Genomic DNA, 23,782 nt, shown 5'->3' with positions numbered 1-23,782 from the left:
GGGACAGTTGTAGTTCTGAAGGTGTTAGCTACAGTTCAAAGATGTAACAACTTCTGGTAATATCTAACTGTGACAGGCAGAATGAGCACTTGCTGAAGCACTTTCATCTATCAGTACATCTTTCCATGTCAATGGTGCAGAAAAAAAAAATCGCATGGTTTCTTACCCATTTGTATCAATTGTCCATTGTCATTGCAGAAGCAGGGAGCGGCTACCTCTGATGAGGGAGGTGCAGATGTTACATATTGCATATGTGGTTCTGCGGGAAATCAAATCAATTTATATTAAAATCCTCCACTACTCTACTTTCAAGCTCTATGACATCTCTTACATTCTCTACAACCGCTAAAAAGAGAAAAAAAAAATCTTTTTTTTTGCCCCTACTACATTCTGTATACATCCACACTCAAACCATCCTCTGTACTTATAAACACTCTCTCTATTACACGGTATGGTGCTGTAATAGTACACACACACACTCCCACTTGTATGTATTTTTTTTTCTATATAGAATACAATAAAAACCCCTTGTACTGTCACTTATTCATTCCAATTTAACATTTCTAGTCCTGCAGTACTTCACCTGACTTTGGAGAGGTGATTTCCAGTGGCACTCCATTTGGATTTTTAATACTTTCTTTTAAAGAAACTGTTGGTTTAAATAGAGACAGATCAATGCTTAGACATTACCAGTAGACATTTTACTATGCCACCTACAGTCTGCTTTCAATAATCCTTCCTTTTCTAGGTATTACTCCACTGTACTTATTCCACTTGTTAACATTTTCAGTAAATACCAAACACACAGGCTCACCATCAAGTATTTAGCTCTTCCAATCACATGAGTAGAGAAGCTAACTTTTACTTTTCCTTGTTGCTCCTGTATAATTTGCTACCAGGATAATAAATTTTTTTTTAGCCACTTATTTTTATTTGTAATAATCATGTGGCAAATTTCCCACTCTCTTTTATGTCTTTTTGCTTCCTATTTTCTGCTTTTTCACATTCCATTCACTATGGAAAATCCCTTTTGAACAGGAGTTAACTGCCAGGAAGCTTTATTTTCATATTCCAGTGACCCATATGAGACTCACTTATTCCAATGCAAAAAACAGTACAATAAGAACCATAGTCTGTTATAGATGATAAGACGGAAAAAAACAAGATTTAGAAATATGAAATATTGAGACTAACAACACCAGAGTGTCAAATGTGATATGCTCAAGCTTATTGTAAAAGTTGTAGTGAAAAATCTCTGAATCTTTCTATTGTCTCTTAGCCTCACTGACAGTAAGGTCAGCAAGAATCTCTAAAAGTTACACTTTTGGTCCTCCCCACAAGACCCACAAGCTCTGATCCCTCAGTTTTGAAACTTCAAAAGTCTTAAATTCTGTTCTTATCCTAGACATGCAGTAGGAGTCTTTTTCCAAGATGGATAAATCTTATTACCATTACAGACTTCCAAAGAGTCACCACCAAGCCTCTTATCAATCTAGTACCTTTTGCTGGTGTAGGTGGAGTTCTGCAGGGGGTTAGGGTTTTAATGATCTGTCCATTAGGGCCACAGACAGCTTCGCCACACTCGGTCCCATACACGTGGCTGTACACAGTTTCATTTAAGGTATAGGTCTTCCCATTGTGGCAGCAAAGGCAAACTGAGGCACCAAAAGAAAAAATGCCATGGCAACAGAGAACACTTGCAATATAAATACAAATGAAAAGCAAGCTAAACACTGCATTTACCCTTCTGAAGCTCACACAGCATCAAACATTAATTACCTGGCTGAAAAACTTTCTCAGTTTCTACTTGAGAAGCTGCGCTGGGAGTCTGTCTCATTTATTTAAAGTGTGTTGGATTTTTCTGGTTGCTGGTGTTTCTTGGAGTCAGCTTGCATAGAGGAATAACTGGTTGGTAAAAGCACGAGAACTGGTACTGCCCTAACCCAGCATGGAGCACAGGAGAACTCCCCCTGGGCAGGGAATGTGACTGGGATTACTGTCTTTCTGAATTACAAAACACTGGCTCAGGAGGTGTTGCACAACTGTTTCCATCTGTGAATGAGGAGCATGCAGTGGTACAAAATTTCATTTAAATATATGAGAAACTCTCCAGATTTTGGAGACTGTATATGTAAGAACCAAAGGAAGTGTATCTACTACTGTAACAAAATCAGCAAAATTGAAAATGTGTTGTCTACTGGGTCATCCTGCATTTTGGGATGTGATTTCTCCCAGATATGGGAATGAACTGATACTCTACCTTAGCCAAATGTGTCCTTTAGGCACACAAACATGTATCTAATAAGCTGTCTTAGCTTATTTTATGAAATTACTGGTCAAGAAACGGCACTTCTACAAAATTTTCCTTGTTCTAAAAGTACTTATTAAGAGAGATACCACAAATGGCCTGCTACAGACTGACTATCTATCTATCTATCTATCTATCTTTCACTGACTATCAAGGAAAAGTGGAAAAGTGGAGAAGTAGTATTTCCCTGCATAAGATGAATCCCACATATCATACCTCTCTCCTTCCTCCATATGATTATCCTTTAGATAGTTCTTGGGGTCAAAGGCTGCATTTTGCTTATCAAACTGTATCTGCACTGCTGTGCATCCACCTATTAAACCACCTATCTGGACTCCTATTATCAATACATTTGCAGTAATGTGATGTTGGGTTGTTTCAGTCCTGCCATCACTCAGTGCTTGGTGAGAGTGGTGAAAGTTACCTTTGGAGTCTTCAGTGCATAGTTTCTCTTTGGGGTCACTGAAGAGAAAGAGTAAAAAAGAATTGTTTTATTGAAATGAATTAGTACATGGAATAACAATGTCTGCAATTGTACCTACTTTTACAAAAAAGCTTACTCCTGGAGGATTTAATGGTAATTGCCACTGCCTATAAACATTAACAAAACACTTCCTAGTTTGTCCTTTCTGGCCCTATTCTACCTTTCTTACCATCAACTGACCTACCATGAAGTGCAGTTGAGGAGGGAGACACACTCCCTGCTCTCCTCATCAAAATACAGCTTGTCAGGACTACACTCTGGGTAACAGCCTGGAAAATTAAACAAAGCATTCTTAGCCTGGGTTACACAGATACAGGAAGGTACATAAATACCTCTACCAAATACAGATTTGATCCCCAAATGAATGTGATTCCAGTATGAATGTTCTTTTTACTACCGATTATTTCCCAAGTCCTCTTTTTACCTCTCTCCCCAAAGTTTTAATTTACTCCGTTTGTCAACAGATAATTATTCTTTGCAAATTTATATTGAATGGTGTTTTATCTCTCCATATATTTAAAGGCAACAGGCAAATGGTGCTATGAATGGCACCATCACACGGGGAATTAGCAAGGCATGGTCAGTGAGCTTCTGGGACAGATGGGATAACCTTTCAGTCACCTGGACGCTTAAGACGTTTCAAACCAGACTAGCAGCTGCGACTCCCATAAACTGCATTAAAGTCAAGGAGGAACTACCTTCTAAACTGTACAGCAAGTTCCCACATTTCCCTTGTGGGTTCCTGCAGGTCCTTAGACAAGGGGCTCCACAGGGTTTATAGAACCACTCATGTTTATCAGGTGGATTGTAATAATCGCAGAACACAGCTGGAACAGAAGAATAAAAAACCTTTAGGCCTCAGACACGGGGCAGGGACTATTTTTAAATCTTGTTTAAAAGATTTTAATAAGATAAACATGATAAAAAGAGCTTGTTCAGTCACATATGCATAGTGTTTTAAGTGTTCTGCTCTTCTTTATCCCGTGTGCCTGAGCACAAGGAGCAGTGCTTTCTGTGTGCGTTTTCAGCACAGTACTTACGGCAAATGGCAGGGGTTCTCCAGTTGATACAGACACCAGCTCTGCTGCAGCTCCTCGAGTAAGCAGCAACTGAGGTACAAAAGCACTCACAGTCTCCCACACTGTCACAGCCACAGAAGTCAGACACACAAGATTCATAATATGGAATTGGGTTCACCTGTCAAAACAGTGACAGATCTGTCACCACAGCTGTATCTGCTGCACTGCGCTTAATGAGGGAAAGGGCTCTGAATTTCTGTCATGCACTGGCAGTTTGTCACAGACTGGGATTGTCATGAGGGAGCCATGATCTTTTACAACAGGTAGTTTTCTATTTTCACCTGCCTGGTAGAACTGGACTCCAAATCTTCCCATTCTCATATGTGTAATGCTGCCACTTACACTCAAAATGTCTTCCCAGTGACTGAACTACTTTGTTTTGGCTTAGCACAACTACACAGCACGTTCACTCTCCAGCTGAGAGACAGTGGTTAAATGAGTATAAAAGTAAATCCTTTTTCCACTGAACTTCATGTCTCTTGTGTTTTTACCATTGCCAACATAAACTAACCAAGGAAATTAAGCCAAGTTTGTTTTTAAAATTGTTTATTAAAGTGCAGTGAAGCTTTGTACAGACATTCTAATTAAGAAGAGTAGCTTTTTTTCTGTTTATGTTAATTGAATTTGTGACTAAAATAAACCAAATAATTGGTTTCTTTAGATAACTTGAATGAACTTCCCAAGGATGACCATACAAACAGTCCTAGACTAACTTATCTCTACATTTCACGGATACCTAACTTTCTGCTTCTGGTGGTCAACTATTATGCTCTTTATCTTCAGTTGTTCAAAACAGGCACTGCTGTTTCCTCAATACTGGGCAACAGGATTTAACTGGCATAGCTGTGAAGTGAGGTTTTGAGAGAGGTAGCCTTGTACTAGTGTGTAGTAGCCTAGAATAGTAAAAATATGCTGCAAATGTGCTGCAAAATAGCAACAAATATCGAGTGGGAAATTACTGAGGATGAGAGAACAGGATTACCTTACTGTGACAGGCTTCAAAGATGTTACTCTTAATGATGCTGCAATGCTTCTGTCCCAGGGCAGACTTGAAAGGCTGATCTGCACACAGGTCCGTCATGTTTATATTTGAGCAGGTGCTTGTTATTTTCCAGCTGTTTCCAAACTCCTGGATGCTCATCTCCATGGACTGCCCTCTGGTTGTGAAGTCATTCCTTGAGCGGCCATCAAAGTCCCCACAAAGACCACAGACTTTTCCCTGTGTAATTTGTGTAGGCACAGTAAATGGTTTGGTTATTTTGAGTGCAGCTCACTCTTTGACAGAAATAAACTATAGAACCTGTAAAGGCAAAATAGCTGCAAGTTTCTAAATAGACATTAAAAAATGGCTTAGAAAAAGCTGGTCTTCAAGTGACAAAAACTCTCTTAATGTGTTTCCAATACTTCTAGCCCCAAATATTTTGGAGTGTTTCATACTGACTGAACAGTGCAAGATATGGCCTGCTTGCTGCTTCTTCTTGCCCACTAAACCAAACTTTTTTCGAAGCCCTGCTTTTCTGGGGCTCCAGTTCTGGATGCACAACTCTGAGTTTGAAATCATAACTGCCAGTCCATCCCATGCTTACCTGGAAAGATGGTGCCACATGAACAACAACAGTAGTCTTTTGGTCCCACATGAAGTTCATCCCTTGATTAGTTTCAATTACAATATAACCTCCTCTGAGGTCCACTTTGTAATTTTTCTCAGCTCCTGGATCAGTGGCTATCTCCTGAATTCTTCCTTCCAAGAGCCTTATTTCACTGCTCTACAAAGGAACACATACATTGCATGGAAGGAAATCAAACAGAAAACTTAGTGCAACAGAACTGGCACTCTGCCTCTTGTTCTTTGTCTTATTTTTCTGTCATCTTCACACTCTGTCTTGGTTCACTGCCAGATGTGTGAGCCACAGTCACAGATGCCCAGAGCCTACTGTCACAGGTGCAAACACACACACACACACAAATGCACATGCATGGAGTGCTGTTGACTCCTTGCATCTTTCCCCTCATCCACAGAAGTGTTCAATCTATGTTAACATCAAATACCTAAACCTTTCCCAAATTCCCTGCCTTTGCTTGCTGGCTGTTTGACTTCCTTATAGGTACTCTCTAGCAGCAACTGAGCTGGAATCTAAGAAGATGATACAATAATTACTAGAAAATCAAGACTACAGCTCCTTAGTTATAGCCAGTTCTAGACAAACCTCAAAAATCAATGTGATCTTTAGGGAGCAGATAGAGTGTGACTTCCCACAGGCGTTGTTCTGAATCACAATCCGGAAGGTGCCAGCATCCATGTTATTAGGGCAAAAATCCTTAGAAAAACAGATAACATTCTATTAGATCTTGTCAGGCACCTAGACCAGTCATAAGCATTTTCAGGAGCTCTAAATGAATGACTCACTGATCTGACTTCTTTATTCACCAAAACTCTAGGAATTTTAGAAGAATCTGGTGGAAGATGACCTGGTGGCAGGTTCATACTTGACGAGGATTTTCAAAAACCAAAACTAAGGGCTTGTCATGGCAGCAGTCCAAAAAGGTAAAAATGTGTTTTATTAAAATTAGCAAAACCAACTGTAATTTGGGGATGACAAAATATCTCACTGAGTGCTGTCCCATTACATGCAATTATTATGCATGAGGCTCACACGTTAACCTCTGTGTTCTTCTGTCACAACAAAAATAATGTCAGTCTTGGGTGGCTGAGAAAAACACTTCTCAACACCACACCAATTCCTTTCCTTTGAAAATGATGAACACAGTGCCCTCTTGTGTCACTTCTGAGGGTCAGTTTGCTTTGTTTTACGTGGAAAATCTCACTGTATCAGCTCTAGGTACAAGAGGAGGGGAGCAGGCTCTGCTCATTAGTGTTGGCATTTTTGCATAGGAATGCCTTTTAATTACCCAGACGGGAGCCTACAGTGTAAGCTGTGAAAAGCATATGGATGGGAAAGTGAAAATAAATTGATACCTGAGCTAGGATATAGTCACAGTCTCCCAGGAAATCAAACTTCTCCCCATCAAAGCTCATGTAATGCCCGTTTCCATACACAGTGCAGGTTCCCTTGCAGGGATTGTCCGTGCAGTTCCACTGCCTTTTGTTGCAGGTGCTGGGAGGCAAAATGCAAAGAATCACAATGTTCGCATGAAACATGGGCTTTCCTTAACCCCAAACAGGAGCAGAATAATTAAGAGTCTTCTTGTTTGCAGTGCCTTTTCAACTGTTCTGAGATCATGCCATGAGACGACACATCAATCAGAAAGGTCATGTTTACTACCCAGACACACTTATTCTGTTATTTCCTTCAAATAGATTTTAAATAATTGAGTCCTGGCAGCAGACAGTGGGGGTTTAGGAGACAAATTCAAGGTGAAGAACTAAATGTTTCAACCATTTCTGAATAATAATCTGTGAGGAATCATGTTGCAGTTCTGTTACAGTCATGTGAACAAATATTACCTCTGTCTTTCCTGGAGTTTGGCTGAGGTGGAGAGAATTTTTTCCCTCAGCAGCCCTCATGGTGCTGTGCTTTGCATTGGCACCTAGAAAGGTGTTGGTAACACCCTGGTGTTTTGGCTACTGCTGAGCAGCACTCCCACAGCATCACTACTGTCTCTGCAACATTCTCCCCCTCACCAGTAGGCTGGGGGGGGACAAGGTTTTGGAAGGGGACAGAGACAGGATAGCTGTCCCCAAATGGCCAAAGGGATATTCCAAACCATGTGATGTCTGCTCGGCAATAAAAGCTAAGGGAATGGGGTGGCTGGGGTGGGAACAGAGTGGCAATTGTTATATTTGTTTTCTGAAGCCCTACTCCTTAGAAAGTGGGCTGGACATCACCTGCTGATGGGAAGTAGGGAATAAATATTTTCCTTTTCTTCTGCACACAGTCTTTGCTTTTGCTTTGTTAAACCATCTTTATTTCAACCCATGAGTTTTTTCCATCTTATTTTGTCCTCAGCCTTGTTCTGCTTAGGAAAGTATTGATAGAACAGCTAGGTGGCCACCTAATGTCCAGCCAAAGTCAACCCACAACACTTTGACAAACCTTACCTCTAGTTCAGGAGGACTGTATACAGAAAATTTAGTTGTTACAGCCCTGATGCAGAGACTGCATTTTCTTTCCCATGTGTGTCCTCTTTTCATAAGAAAACTAAGCCCTCACTGCAATAAAACTTCTTAATAGCAACTTCTGTGATAGCAACAACTGCTTATCAGGTTTTGACTTCACATGTTAAACTTGATTGCCTGTACCAATGGTGCTTAGACCAAAGTGTTTCTAGCTCTTATTTTCTGTGCATCCATTTGGCAGAACTATATAGTCTCATCCTTGTTAAATAATGGATAAAGATTCAATGCATTTTACCCACCATGATCAGTAATAACAGTGAAATCTATGGCAGCATTAATGGATCCAGAAATTGGAGCAACTGGAGTATTAATTTATCCTGAGAACTATGCATCTGGAAGCACTGCAAGTCTCAAGGGAGGACCATTGCAATTCCTCTTTGAACAAATTCAGTCGTTTTTCAGGGTTCAGCTGTGTGCAACAGACACAGACTCAATCCCCCTTATTGAATGGGCAGCTGCAGACCAGCCAGGGTAAGGCTGGTGTTTCTGAAGCTGGTGGGAAAGCAGAAAAGGATGGAAATCGTTTGACAGAAGATATTAGTTCTTGTTCTCCCCAAGTGCAGGCTCATGCAGCATGGTGCAGAGAAATACTTCCCCTTTTATTTTTACTAGCAGCCCAATGGCTGTCATGATGAAGAGGAAGGCTTCAAAGCACAGGCTGCCCCACGGGTGCATTATGGACTGACAATTTTAACTGTTACAAAGCAAACCTCCCTGGGATAACATACCATGTGTTGCAGTCCACTTTGATGGTTTCCCCAGGTTTATAAAAGTGTCCTCCATGGACACATGGGCATTGATCTTTGGGAATACATCCTCCACTGCCATCCAATACCAGTCCATCAGGACACATGCAGCCAGAAACACATTCTGTGACATACTGCACGTTTGAAGACACAAGAAAAGACAATTTGTTAGTGCACAGAAAGAACAGGGAACCAGCAGAGGTGTGCTAGCTCTGGATGCCAAAGTTTTGGATTTTTTAAAAAACTCCTTAATTGCAAGCTAGTGGCAATCATGCTACAAATATCTCATGGATACAGTGTTAGCTACAGCTGCTGTGTTATCAGTGAAGCAGTTGGTGTGTGCCCAGCATAGCATGTTCCCATCAGTGCTTGATAAGGGCAATCCTACATGCCCAGCCACGCTGTCCTGTGCCCCTGCTGGGAGGTGAATTCCTTACACAGTGCATGTCCTGCGTCTTGCAGCTTTTCTGACACTCTGATCCAGTCGCTCCGGGACCTGCAGAGCTGCAGTTGAAGTAATACATAGGAGCTGGGCAATCTGCAGTAGGAGAAAACATTTCAGGAAGGTAATTTAGAGAGAGCAATAAGGATGCCATCAGCAATTGCAAAATCAGCCAGAGGATTTCAGAGAGAAGCAGGTGTCTATCATTTAAAGTTTCTAATAGTTTTGCTTCTGCCCAATAACAGTGCAAGGAGAAGAAGGCAGATAACTTATAAGTTTTGGGAAATATCCTCATCTTCTAAAGAGTCTAGCAAGTCTGGTGACATTTTACAAAGACAAATGTTATCAATAACTAACACATTTCAGGGAGAATGAAAAAATGTGCAGAATACTAAAATGTTACAGAAAGTGAGAGATAACACAGAAAAACATTATAAATACTGGCTGACACCATAATGCCATTATTTAACAAAATCTCACCTTTTACCAAGACAGTTTCTCCAATGCAGTCTAATCTTCCTTGAATGCATTTGCTAAAGAGATTCCATAAAACAAAACACATCAGCTCTTTGCACATTTCTCCCTCACTAGAGAGAAAGGCAGTGCAAAGCTTCACTTGTCACATGAATAACAAATTCCTATCAAAATGAATATTTGGTACAGCTATCAGTTTCACAGACATGAATTATCATACCCAGAAGGAAGATTAAAAGACCCAGCTCTTAAATACTCTTCCTTCATCTGCCACAGGTTTATTGTGTGTTTTCCCTAAATCAAGTTTTTTCTAAGCATCCATTTTCCACTCCATGAGATAAGACTAATACTTTCTTATATAAGAGATCTCTTAAATTACTAAATGAATATGTGATTACAAAATAGGCTAGAATCCTCAGCTGGAAGACAGACAGAGAATATATAAACATCTAAAGATATTAAAATAGCCTTCCCCTGGCAGTGGTTTGCATTGCTGCCCTAAGCTAGTTGAAAATGCAAACAATGACAATTGTTTTTCACTGCAAATGCAAGTTAATTGTGTCATTTTTAGTACTTCCCCCAAATTTTTCTCTCTCTCTTTAAAAAAAAAACAGTTTAAAAACTGAAATTTGGGTGTTTTTTTCCCGGACCATTTTTATTTTTTAAATAGTCTGCAGGATGGTGTGGTGGTTTTCACTTCCTGTTTTCATTCCGAAGCCTGAAACTCCTCCAAGCCTTCTGTGTTCTAGAAAGCTTGCTCCCACTGTTTATGGATATTTTTTTACAGAACAATGAACTTTGCGTAGAGACAGATTACAAATATTGATCTACTTAACATGTTTTCAGGTTCCTGTTTGCTAGCATAAACATAGGATCTTAACCTTTGTTGTGGCTGCACTTCCTGCCAGGGGAAGACACAATCTAGGAGAAATTTGTCATGATTCCTAACTGAAAAATGATGCCATTCATGGATTGGGGCAGAGACTTCCCCTGCAAGCCCTGATGTCCCCAGGCACCGAGCAGCCTTTGCGTCATCAGAGCAACTCACCACATGAGTTTGTCCTCTTGGAAGGAGTTGCCAGGCTGAACAATCTTGCCTTTGTAGTAGCAGGGACAGTCATCTGGAGCTACACATTCCTCCTCATCGTTCAGGTAGGTGCCTGCAGGGCAAGCACAGCCCTCCATAGGCGCGATCTGAACCTTGCACAGCGGGTCAGGTTCATCCAGCGAGCGGCAAGACTGGTTACAGTGCTTCACACTATAGTTATAAACCATAGTCTCAGGACACTCCTCAGAGGGATCTTTGCAAGAGAAATAAAAGGGATGTATGGCCTTCTTTGTGCAATCATCTCTCATGATTTTAATATGTCTTTCTGCACACTGGTAGCCATAAACGTGCTTTTATCAAACTACCAGACCTTGTCTCCCAGGGATCTGGGGGAATCTACTTGCATAGCCTGAACTATATGACACTGAATACTGAAATACTCAGCAGGGTGAATCTTTTTGTAACTTCCACAATTTACATTTCTATCTTATGCCAAGAACTGAAACCAATAACTTCTGACTTGTTAAAATTTTATTTTCTGACCTTTACTGATTTCTTTGGCTGGGAATAACTTAAGAAATGACCGTATTTAGTAAGAGAAAAATTTTGACATTAAATGGCAGTGACAAGGAACTCTGCTAATCATTTGATGCTACCAAAGAAAGGGTGTTTCAGTTCTCACAGATGTCTTGAGGAAAACTCTTGTCGTCATCCTCTGGGGAAATGAGAAACAACAGTTTCTAAGATCTCTGGATGAACCAAGCAGGTAAATACCAAAATCTAAAGAGCTCAACTAACCCTGTAAGACAGTAAAAATCTGGTTTATTTTCACAGGCTGACAGTATGCACCACCACCAAAGCTGTGTCATAAAATCTGCAGTACTGCAGATCCATTGGGATGACATCAAATTTTGTCAGGGAACATCACCCACATTAAGGCTGCATTTTTCAAGAAAGTCTGGTATCCAGATTCCTTTGAAATTCAATGAGAACTGGAGATCTAGTCATCTTGGGCCTCTTTCCAATTCTGCAGATTTAACCCCACAGCTGTTTTTCAGACATACACAAATGCACTAGAAGGTCCAGGGGAGCTGATCATGGGCACCTGTGCTAATCAGCCTTGCAGCAATGCTAAGAACTTATCAGCAATAGGTTCCATGCTTAAATGAAACTCTCTATGGTTTTCCAGTCCATGACCGTGGCACACTTTCTTAGATTAGTTAGTGTGCTAGGCTTGTGTACACATTCAAAACCAGCACCTGTACCACAATAAACCAGTTGGATTTCTGGTCCTAGCTGGAGCAAACACATGTAAATCAGGCAAGCCATATTCTATTTTATAGGCATTCTTTGAAGATACAGCAAGTGGTATTTGTAAGTCAAAATAGGCCAAATAAAAAAGATATTAATAAAGATGTTGAATATGAATTTACATGTGTCTCAATTGTTAGCTATTAATACAACAAAATAATGTGTCTACTTTCTCCCTTTAAATTTTCATAGAGGAAGAAGATCACTTTTGATTAAAGTGAGATCTGGTAAGAGAAAGGTTACTTGATTGTAGTGCTCATGGTCACAGGAGTGACACACATCTTAGATGACAAATCACAACTGGAGGCATGAGTGCAGAGAACACAAGCATTCCAAAGATACCTTCAAGCTAGCTTGCACAGGGAGCACTAGAAAAGCAGTGCCATGGCTTAGCAAAGACTGCTCGCCCCAGTGATCTGCTGGGCGACCAGCAACTCCAGTGGTGGTTCATGCTTCTGCTAAAGAGTGTGTAACAGGTGAGCACAGTTTGCTAGCAGGGTTTGCTTGTTTCACACACTCTACTGACTGCAGTGCAGACATCTGCTTAGGATACAGCCTGCCTTGGATGCTGCCTGCAGAGTGGCTGCAGCTTCAGGAGCTGGAACAGTTTTTCCAACCCCCGCAATGGGACAGAACACAGAGTGAACATTGTGGCCCATTTATTCTTTCACTCATGAACAGTTCAACCTTCACTCTTATCACAGTCATGTTCCCAAAAGATTATTTCTTCTTAAATAAGTCCTAAAATGATTGTGCTGATTAAGCCCTTAGCATTTTTTCTCAAGGTTACTGCACTATTTGAGTCAATATTACCTCCTGTGCCTTAAGAACACAGATTTCAGCCAAACCTATGCTGTGAACTAGTCTTGATTTGCCATAAAAAATGTCAGTAATTCTGTGTTGGGAACAAAGCTTTCAATAAACAGTGGCTGTGTCTAGTGCATAACTCTGCAGGGTTCTAGGACAATTTACTGTGGACTATACTGTGTTCCTTTGAATTATTTCAGCACAGGTTTGTGAAATTGTTCTTACCACAGTCTTAAATGCTTTTGAAAATGCATCATCCTAGTTACATTGTTTGCCTCTATTAACTTACCCAGCTGGCCTCTAAGTCAGGCAATTAAATTGATCATAGCTGCATCAAGCTCCAAAATCATAATCACTGTTATGTTGTCTATTCAGATGTGCTATTAGTCAAGAAACCCATACATCTATTTTCATGTTGATACAGGAAAATCTCACTTGAACTATCTGACCATCAATGACAAACTGGAAATTTTGAAGCAAAATTCAGAATCCAAGATAGTGAGTTTTATTCTCAGGTCTTATGCCATCTTATAATAAATTCTGGCAATGCCAAAGGAAAATACATACATATGTGGACTCTGAACTCAGGATTTGGTGACAATGTGTATGTCCAGGAAACTTCTGTTCATTTTTTAGATAATCCTGAGCTGAAAATGCCTTTAAAGATTTTCACATTCTCAGATATCACCAATATATATTTATTAAAATACATTACTATTTTCCTGCAAGATGCAAAAATGCAGTTAATGAGAGTGATGTCATTTGTATTGTCTGAGACAAGAGGACTGAATATACTGTAAAAAAGATATTGGAATTAAAATACATGGGGAAGCCCATGTGTTCAAAAGTAAACTAATTGCTAACTAAACCTAAACTAAAACTAACCCTAACTTCTGGTTTGATTTGACTAATATGCCTTGTACTGTTTTGCTTCTCTGAGTACTGAATTCACCTAAGCTTTTACACAAGGAACATGCACTGTAAGAGCATTAAGCGACCATTAACTGATTTTGGCAGGATGAAGAATTTTATAGAATAAATGCTTATTTTTCTTTTTCAGAGACTCTCTAACTTGATGACTAAAGACAAAAGATACTGACTGCCACAAACAGGGCTATACTGAAGCTGTTCCCCCATATCCCTGCCCAAGGAATTTCAGTTCACATACCACAGACACCCTGCCTCCAGCCCTGCAGGGACATGCCTGCTGAAGCACAGTCTCTGGAGTAAGTAGAGAGCACACTGCACAGTGCAACTTCACTCTTCTCAGCATTGCAGGTGTCATACATGCATTTCTAAAGAACAGAAAAGGATGTGGGTATTATTATGTCCAGCTCATGGAAGAAACAGAAACATGTAGCAATTCAAAAGCAGTCAACCAGTATCTTTTTAAAAAGGTATCATTACCAATGAAAATATCTCTAAGAGAAAATCTATGCTAATAAATACTACGGAAATGTGAGAAATAGCAAATCAGTTACAGAAACTGCAATGATATTATGTCTAGCACTCATTAATAGATGAATAATAAGAAAGATGAGGGCACCTATAGTTCATTAAAACACTAAGAAATGTCTATACCAGCCTCCCATGAAGATGTACAATCTAGGACCTATATTGTCAAAATATATCAGATGAAAATATTGCACAGTGATGACTGGCACTTGTGTACCTATCTAGTGAGCAAATAAGATACACCCAATTACATGACAGGTGCATGACAGCAGATGGTTTCTAGAGAGCCACTCATATGTAATGACATTTTAAGAACTAGTTACGTAAGTATGGCTGGGATTTAAAGCTTCAGCTCTTTTTACTGTGTGAGCTGTACAAAAGAGCACAGACACAGCCAGTCACTCTAGAGCAGTAGGATCATACTGCATAGACAGTGACTTATCCTGCCATTACTGATGTTGTGGAAGAGGCTTTCATGAATCATAGTTTAAAATCTGATGAGATCAGCAGGAGTAACAGACATATCTATAAGAAACTGGTTATTACTTTTCCTTAACTGAAAATTGCAAAATCCTATTTTCTTTATAGTTTACATGAATTCTCAAGTATGTGTATTTTCCTCTGGGAGAGGTAACACATAAGCCATATTTGTAAAGGTATCTGAAGACATACTACATTCTAGGCAAAAATTTCGGGCTCAGGTATTTTCTCAGTAATTTGTATCACACACACACACACCCTGAATGAACTTTCTGTGTTTTTGCAGGAACTTCTTTACCATCCACATAAATGTGGCAACTCTAGCTCAACCAGCTTCCTCAGAGCATTATAGAGCTGTACACCAAGAGAACAGCTTCAGGCATTCAAAACACAAGGAGACCAACACAATTCCACGGTAATAAATGAGATATAAACAATGTAAATACATAGTCTCTCCCCAGATGGGAGTTTTGAACCAAGTCAGAGGAAATCTATGGTGCTGGTAAAACTCTCAGCTCAATTTGACACAGAAACACTGATTCTGCTCGTCAAAGAGTGAACAGTTTTCACTCTTTGAAACTTTGAAATCTTGAACTGATTTTTTTCATTTTGCTTCTGGGTCATGCAACAGATGCCAGTGATGACAGTCAATTATTTACACAGCTGTAGCCAAAAAGGCCCATCTTGGCACAAACTCTCATTTTATAATTTTTCTAATCAGCATCAGTGAATTTCTTTGTGACCAGTCACTACTGTAACCTATTTCAATCCCCTAGGCCAGACTACCTTCATGGGGGATCAGTCTCTGGACTAGATTAAACGACCCATTTGGACCAGTGCCTTACCTTGATGTACACAGAAGGGTCTACAACAGAATGGCAGGCAGCAAACACACTGCTTGTATTGGACAGAAGAGCACACCAGTGCTGAGCAAATTTTTCTGAAGTGGGAAAGAATATCATTGTCCATAATCACTTAAACCACATTACTGTCTGAATTAATATTCTTATCAGGTATCACATTGTACTAGAATGTCCTGAAGTGTTTAGATAATGCTGGATGGAAATACAGGTCATTAACATGTTAAAGGAATAAGCGTAGTTGGATGGACCTAGGATCTTCCTAGAAGAAAGGTTTCACCTTCCAAGTATTAACATTATTACTGCAGCTGGATTTGCAGAACATATACAAAACCTCCCCATTTTCACTGTTTTTCATCAAAATTTCCTAATTTTTTACAGTCAGGTAATTCCTTATAGTCAAGGGATAATATCAAGTATGTAATAATCAATGAGCTGTGTGGCTATGAGCTGCAGATTTAATTACATGTGGCAGTACCTAGGAGAGGTCAGTCCAAATCCTATATATATACAAATCCAGTCAAAGTGAGAAATCAGAGAGGACACCTAGTATAGTGCAATGCTTGCTTAACTCAGCACTGATGATAACTTCTTCCTCTGGACCTCAGCACAGCTGTAGCAACCTATACTGGATGAAGAACTTGCCCAAATATTGGCAACCAAATATGCTCTGCCTTAAATTTCTCTCACTGATGCTGTGTGTGCTTTTCAAGTCATCAGTGAATGTGTTCGCTCTTTCTCCAGTAGGGCTGTCTTTTTGTTTTGAAAGCAAATCTATCATCTTAAAGACCTTCAGAACACAATGTTTTCTCTCTAGTAATAACCTCAAAGGCAGAGGGTTTTGATGCTTATGAGATTTCTAAAGCTTTTTTGATTATCCATCATATGAAAATTATTTCGCACTGATAAACCAGGGATGAAAAGCCTGGTACCTTTATCCACACTGTTTGAACAAGGATCTTCAAAGCTGTCCTCAACATCAAAACAGCTGGCTCTAGTTTTCCACGAGTTACCAAAAGCAGAAGCTGAATCTTCCACTGCTCCAGTGACTGTTCTGAAGTCATCAGTCTGGATGTTATTGAAATTGCCACAAAGACCTTGTGTGGGAGGCAAAAAAAGAAAAAGGCAAAAGAAAAGAAGAAATCGCTAGATGCATGAAAAAAAAATGGCTTCTAGATGAACACTCTTAGGTTGATAATGCACCTTGCCTGAGAGAAACCCATTTTCCTTCAGAGACTTCCTGATGTTCCCACAAATCAGATAGGACCCTGTATTTAGAGTGTAATTCTTATTTTTCTGCATTACAGTAGCACTTAGTGATAGCACAGGGATTGGAACTGCTTAAATGCGCTTCAGTAAACACTGGTAGACAGAGAATATCATCCCCAAAGGCTTAAAAACAAAGGAAATGGCAAGAGAAAAACAAAATGGGTCAGAGAGACAGGCTGTAATCCCATTGTGCATATAGGAAACAGAAGCACAAAATCTTAAATGGTGTCAACAGGAGATTGGTGGCAAAACCAAGAACATAGTCTGCATTTCACAAATCTCTGATGAAGGCCTGTTTAAACAGATGGAGTCTAAAAGATCTGCACACACTAAACACCACAGAGATTTTCTTCAGCACATTGAAGGGTTTAGCCTTTTGTGTCCTACCAGATGTGCGATTCTGAAAAGAATGATCGACTGTTATGGAGAGCTGCATTACGGGTTTCATTTGCACTCGAATCTGCACTCCAGCTGAGCTCAAGATTTTGATGAAAAATGTAGATTGTCTGAAGATGGTGATGCCATCTAAAGAAGAGAAAAAGAAAAAATGTTGTATGCACTTGCAAATCTTTATGAAGCTGAGTAAACAGGAACTTCCATTTGCTGGTGCATCCAGTAACACAGGGATTCCCAAGGAATCCCAGACCTACTATCCACCTAAAAATGAGTAGGGTCATGTTCTTTCAGAGAAATGAGAGGAAATCCCTCTGCAAATGCTACACTGTGGAAGGTGTGAAGAAGGGCGTTTACCTTTGTTTACGGGCAGCTTCACAATGAAATTGTTCATATAGATATTTCCACAGGAACATATTTTTATAGTCTGCAGGGAAAAGGAAAAAAGCCCATAGTAGTGAATGCATATGATGTGAGACAGACAAGAGCAACCTGGCAAGATTCATTAAGCATTAAGGAGTAATGTCTTCAAAACCTCATCCCCTCTCAGTGTCCAGACACCATACAGGAATGTAGGGAAGATAAAAGTGACCTACTATGTATCACTAATTAAAGTCAGTTACTCACAGTTCTTCCTAGTGTGACCAATACATTCTTTAGGCAAGTCATTGTCCTTGAAGTCCCACACTGAACGATCTCCCCAATCACCACAACTGTGTCATCAGTGTTCTGAGAAGACATGAAAAAGGTATGTGCAGACATTGTTACCATGTTACAGGATGGGAGCTAGAAGAGAAAAAGGTGTCACTGAAAGGCTAAGATGGAACAATAAAAGAACTGGGGTTCTTTTGAATTTTGAATTCTTTCTTTTGAACTGGGGTTCTTAGTTGATCTCTAACTGCAAACTGTTAATTTCATTGCCAAAATGAATAATTTTCACTAATTTTTCTTTGCACTCTGGTTCCTTGTTATCAGCCTGTGTGGATTTCATTTGCAAGCATTCACAAGGAATTCAATTTTTTTGCAGAAATTTTGGCTCATCCACTTCCTTCTGACAGGCACATGTGAAGAAAACTTCAGAAGAAATGCTTGAATCAATGCTAATACATCCATTGAGAACATTATTTAATTAAAAAAAAATAGTTACAACTGTGTTGAAGCTGCAAAATGTTGAAGCTAAGCATTAGCAATTGACTTGCAATCCATTTCAAATTCAAAAATTTACGGGGTTTAAGACTGAGCATGTGTTGAAGTGCTTTGCTGGATTGGTGCCATTTAGTTAAATTAAGTCATATAAAGCTCCAGCATAGTTTAACGCCTCATGTTACTCAGGGGATTTAGGAGTGAAAAGAGAAGTTGCTCATACCTTAGCTAAGACATAATGACAGTTGCCATGAAAGTTGAATCTCTTATTATCGAATGTTGTTATATGGAATCCGCCATCTATGTGGCAACTTCCAGAGCAGGGCAGAGAGATACAGCTCCAGTGGCCTCCTTTGCAAGTACTGTGCAAAACCCAAAAAGCAGCAGTTAGAATAAACACAGGTTCAAGGGAGCAAAGGTGATACATCATTTGAATCTGCACAGATGCAGCCTCTTTGTCTTTTTAGCTCGTTATCTTGGCTTTTTATAAAAACCCAGTGGGTGGAAGCCTTTATATTAGGCCCTTAAAGTGTGATGGTTGAATTCATCTCAGTGAGAAAGTTAACTGCACTGGGCTTTGAGCTGGCTCCCTCACAGACACACTGGGATGGGAAAGCAAGAAATGGTTTTCAGAGCCTAAATTGTTTACTTGACTTTTTTTAAAGAAAGAAAGAACCCCTTCAAGCAGGATCTTGCAACATCTTGTGCTACTGATGCAACTGTTCAGCAGATAATTGTGGAGGACCTGGGATAATGAGCAATTCTCACACCTGTGCACACAAGAAGAAAACAGCCCAGCTACGTAGGCTTGGGCTTCGAGAGATGTAAGTGAGGATGTGGCAAGATGGGAACTACCCAAAGCCCATTAAGTTCAATTACTCAAAATTTCTGGCATTTGAGGAGCATTTCCTCAAAATGCAGGTACTATTAATCCAAAGGGGTTTGTAGAACATTTGGCCATGCACCATACCACATTTCATTTCTCCCTATAGTAAAGCTTTAACCGATGGTCAAAAAATGATGTTATGTCACAGGAGCTCAGATAACACATACAAAGTAAGAAATAAAACTGTTTTGAGAGTAATATACCTAAGGTCTTATCACCTTTCACTAGTGCAGAATGGAGATGGGTTCAAGCTGGCAGGTTTTTTTCTAAATCAAGTCATTCTTAAGGATCAGGACTTCTGAGATCTGGCCTTTAAGTAGCCTTGTGGAGATCCAGATGTTGTTGGAAATGTCACTTATTAACATGGTATGACTCACTCTAGTGGCCCAACTCTCTGAATTAATCACTGAAGAGTCTCATTTTTCTACATTCTGAAATGCTGAGCTCAGTTTTCACAAGCAGTTTCAAGTGAGGGTGGGTAATAACTATGTGTGGTTGAGGAATACCTCTAAGTTTTCCTACACTGTTGAAATTCAGAGCAAGGTTTTGAATAGTTATTTAAGACAAATGCCAGGAAAAGATTTAGAAAAAAAAAAAAAAAAAGGAGGAAAGTACAGAATGCAACTCATCAATGTATTGAAATAGATGCTTCTGCCTTGTTAGTGCAATCAAGACCACAACAGTACCAGTTCTGGCAGGGAGTGGAATAAGTTCCTCCAGATGAGTAGACTTTGCCTTGAAATGTACAGGGGCAGCTGTCTCTGGGGATGCACTTCTTGCTGCTGAGGTCATCAAGGATTGTTCCTGTTCAGACACATTGGCTAGTTAATATTTCTTTGGTGAGTCTGGGAAACACCAGCAAGGAAGATTAGAGTAAGGAAAAAATTCTGGAGTATTCAGCATTTCTTAAAATGAATGGGACACTTTTAAAGGAAAACGCCACACCAGGCCCTTTCAGATGTTAATGGATAGGAAATATTTCTCAAAAGAGTTCAAATGAAAGCAATGCAAAACTCAACATTTCCTGTTATGAAATTTTTCACTGTGAGCAGGATTATCAAGTGCCAGATTGCAAGGGTGTGAGCCAGTTTTCATCCTTTTCTAATAGTGAATCTAACAGAAATCAGAACCTCATTTTAGACTATTTCATGTGCAAATTTATACATGCACATACCTTGAAATGCATTTATGTTTTGTGCCACTTAAACTACAGCAAGATTTAGTGTCATAGCAGGGAGGCCTCTCAACAGACAACTTCATCTGCATGCTTACTGTCTAGAGAACACCTCTTCTCTTTCCACATCTGCACCATATTTTTCCTGTCTAGTCCTTAGAAGTCTTTCCCTCTCCTCCTCCAGTGTCAGGTTCTTGAATCTTTAGAGATCTGGCTCTTCCAGAAGAATGTTGTTAAATTATGCTAGAAGAAACAGTTTATTTGTTGTGTGAAAGGGAACAACCTCCCTTTTTGTCCCTTGATGTGTGAGATCATGGGCAGAAGTGAGCTGCCTTACCAGGAGGACAGAAACAGCCATCTGTACATGGGGCTTTACAAATCTTGCTCCTTTCTGGATCTGCACATGTGTCAGCACAGGAGTTTCCACATTCCATGTACTCCATATTGTTTGGGCATTCCTGATCTGCAAGACCAAACCAAAATGGAGTATGTTAATGATGTATTTATAAGATCTCTCGAATTGTTGTGTCACTACCCAACTCCTTCTTCCTCCTTTCCTCCATATCTTGTTTGCAAGCCCTTCTATCCAGATATGTCATGTTTGTTTAACCTCTTAAAGGAACTTTTTATGGCCACTTTTACTTTATCTTTTGGACAAAACTGTGCTGCTGGGAAATATGAGCTATTTCACATTACTAGCTTAAGGTTGGCTGAGGTCATAATACAAGCAAAGAACACCAGAATCATTTGGGGAGTCATAACAGTTTATTTTTGCCTGAAGCATCAGTCCTTCTGGCATTAATTTGCTATCCCAATCCACACCAGCAGTCTGGGTGAACTACCTGTAGCCTTCCCCCTGGATTTACAGAGATTTCCTGCTCAGTAACTGGACTACTGAGTATGAAAACACAGGGTGATGTAAGTACAAACATATTGCACTTCTCAGTAACTACTTCTGTCTAGTCGTCAACATGTTGAAACAAGGCTCTTTATGAGTTAACTGTACATGGTAAATTTCAAAAAAAAAAAAAAAGAACAGGAGAAAACCTAGTGGTAAGAAGGAGGTGGGCAATATCAAGGTATAGTTCTGATTTAAGAGCAAAATCAAGTTAAATTTGTAGAAGCTTTTCCATTAACAATGTTTCTGCCAAAGTACTTTCACAGATTGATTCAAGGTAGTTACCAGAGCTCCTATCTCTGCTCTGCTGGGATCAGAATACCTGTGTAAATGTCTAACCTGAAAGAAATCTCCAGAGCAGCATCTACTTACAGCAGAGTTCTTTGGTCCTCCATTCCCCAGGGTCTCCCTTCCTCAGGACACAGTCTCGAGAGTATTGATTTAAAGTGCTGCATATGCAGCTGGAAACCAAATCAGAGTGAGAAGAATTAACTGCACAGTGGCACATATCCTCAGCACAGGTCTCTATGTAGTCATCAAAGGCAACCACTCTGGGGCAGTTTCCAAAACGGGACATAAGTTTCTTGCATTGTTTTTTCTGTTAAAAAAAAAAAAAAAAAAAAAAAAAAAAAGGGAAAGAAAAGCAATACTTGACATTTTACCACCTTTTAGGTTTTTGAATATATACCCCAAGTCTTGATGACACAATTCCAGGGTCATAGAATACTTCAGGCTGAAAGGGATCTCAGGAGATTATCCAGTCTAGCTTTCTGCCATGAGGTCCTTTGCCTTGGACTGGAAGCTGTCATTCAGTCAGGCATTTTCCCACTATCTATTTCTTTAACACTGTAATAGGATATTCTTTCATCTATAAGATCGTAATTTTGCTCAAATTCATGTGTAGAGTTGTGAAAAATTCAGTTTAGTGCATGCTCTAAGACTTGTTTTAACAGTCTCTTCAACACTGTAGGTCGGGGGGGCTTGTACTTCTTGGTCCCACACACTTACATATATGCTGCATCTATTGTCTTTCCTCCTGGGATGTCTTCCAGTGTGGTCATCTGGGCTCACATCAGCACACTTTTGTGATGGATCCTCTACTTTGTGGAAGTTCCCAAACTGTCTCGGATGCATTTTATACCCTGCAAAAATCCCCAGATGCATTTCAGTAACTTCCTGCAATTCTTTAGATCAGTTAATGGGCTATAAAAATGCACTTACTCTTTGGGCTCAAAGGCAGTATGCACTTCATAAAATGCCCAAACTTAACCAGCATCCATACTATAGAGGATGACAGCCTGATATAACTTCTGTTGAGCTAGAGTCAGGAATCTGGGACAATTGTATCAAGGCCTGCTGTCAGCATGGACATTTAAAATCACACGAGACTCTTGACCTTTCTGTTGCTTCTCATAATTTCCAAAGACTTCTCTTTGTTATGGGTGTGTTTGATCTTACACACTTTTCTGTTTGCATGTGTAATAGTCATGCAGGTATTACATAATGGGATGCTGTTATAACTTTGGCTTAAGTCCTGCATCTGATATTCCAGGATGAAGGTTTCTTTCCACCCATACAACCTGCTGCAGGATTATAGCCTTAGCCATTTGCAATATCTGAAGGTGTCAGTGGATGGCACCACAGTTTCTTCAAAGATACTTTGTGTTTTCTCTGAAGCTTTCTTTTCATTATAGAGGCAAAAATAATCACACGTAGAATGATTCAAATGGAAGAACAGAAAATGCACTCGTGCATTTCCTTAAAGTATGTTATTGTCAATGGGGATCCTGGCAATGTTGCTGCATGATAGCCAAGCAATTAATTTGGATCAAAAAGGTTGGAGGCTCTTACAAATATGAAAAGAGCAGAAAATTCCAAATCATCTCAGAAACTCTTAAAATACATCTACCATATATGGAAATGTTCATGTGCCTGTCAGGAGATCTGAAACCCTGCTCAGAGGAAACAGATACCAAGTTTCATGTCATGTATAAGGAGGTCTGTTCTGGATGGAATATGCTGTATTTATGACCTACCATCCAAAATCAAATCATTCTTCTGATTGCCATCATAGTTCCCACATAGACCACATATTTTCTCTTTATATGTTTCTTCCAGGTCCAACTACGAAAGAGGAAACACAGAGTTTAAAGGCTTTTCCCCACATCAGCAGCACTTGTTACAAAGTGATTCACAGCAGGAAAGCACAGTGGCAGAAGTTCTCATTCCCACTTTGTAAGCAGTCTCCTTTTCTGCTACAAATCTCTCATAAAACTTATCTGCAGACAGATTGAATTCAAATGGGAAGATAATCGTCCAGCAATTGTCGCTCCTACCCACTAAAGAGGTAACTGAAGCATGTTGAATACTGGACTAAGCCCTGGACT

General features: G+C 39.8%; 1 protein-coding gene across 1 annotated transcript in view; it reads right to left on the bottom strand.

Moving 5' to 3' along the window:
• LOC125327905 (mucin-5B) overlaps window positions 1–23,782 on the bottom strand; it is a 41,988-nt gene that overhangs the window by 13,642 nt on the left and 4,564 nt on the right. Inside the window, exons 4-29 of the mRNA XM_048307961.1 lie at window positions 23,432–23,519; window positions 22,404–22,537; window positions 21,768–21,993; window positions 20,835–20,960; window positions 20,010–20,127; window positions 18,661–18,799; window positions 17,922–18,023; window positions 17,652–17,721; window positions 17,289–17,426; window positions 16,565–16,729; window positions 15,618–15,712; window positions 14,006–14,132; window positions 10,720–10,972; window positions 9,678–9,730; window positions 9,193–9,293; window positions 8,738–8,889; window positions 6,849–6,987; window positions 6,079–6,189; window positions 5,458–5,637; window positions 4,854–5,090; window positions 3,833–3,989; window positions 3,491–3,619; window positions 2,977–3,061; window positions 2,733–2,770; window positions 1,500–1,655; window positions 167–259 (exon numbers count right to left, since the gene is read on the bottom strand). Coding sequence (XP_048163918.1) covers window positions 167–259; window positions 1,500–1,655; window positions 2,733–2,770; window positions 2,977–3,061; window positions 3,491–3,619; window positions 3,833–3,989; window positions 4,854–5,090; window positions 5,458–5,637; window positions 6,079–6,189; window positions 6,849–6,987; window positions 8,738–8,889; window positions 9,193–9,293; window positions 9,678–9,730; window positions 10,720–10,972; window positions 14,006–14,132; window positions 15,618–15,712; window positions 16,565–16,729; window positions 17,289–17,426; window positions 17,652–17,721; window positions 17,922–18,023; window positions 18,661–18,799; window positions 20,010–20,127; window positions 20,835–20,960; window positions 21,768–21,993; window positions 22,404–22,537; window positions 23,432–23,519 — 3,412 coding nt within the window. The remainder of the gene's footprint in view (window positions 1–166; window positions 260–1,499; window positions 1,656–2,732; window positions 2,771–2,976; window positions 3,062–3,490; window positions 3,620–3,832; window positions 3,990–4,853; window positions 5,091–5,457; window positions 5,638–6,078; window positions 6,190–6,848; window positions 6,988–8,737; window positions 8,890–9,192; window positions 9,294–9,677; window positions 9,731–10,719; window positions 10,973–14,005; window positions 14,133–15,617; window positions 15,713–16,564; window positions 16,730–17,288; window positions 17,427–17,651; window positions 17,722–17,921; window positions 18,024–18,660; window positions 18,800–20,009; window positions 20,128–20,834; window positions 20,961–21,767; window positions 21,994–22,403; window positions 22,538–23,431; window positions 23,520–23,782) is intronic.

The sequence above is a fragment of the Corvus hawaiiensis genome, chromosome 6 (assembly GCF_020740725.1).
Source record: "Corvus hawaiiensis isolate bCorHaw1 chromosome 6, bCorHaw1.pri.cur, whole genome shotgun sequence".
Lineage (NCBI taxonomy): Eukaryota > Metazoa > Chordata > Aves > Passeriformes > Corvidae > Corvus > Corvus hawaiiensis.
This window is presented reverse-complemented; position numbering and strand designations above follow the sequence as displayed.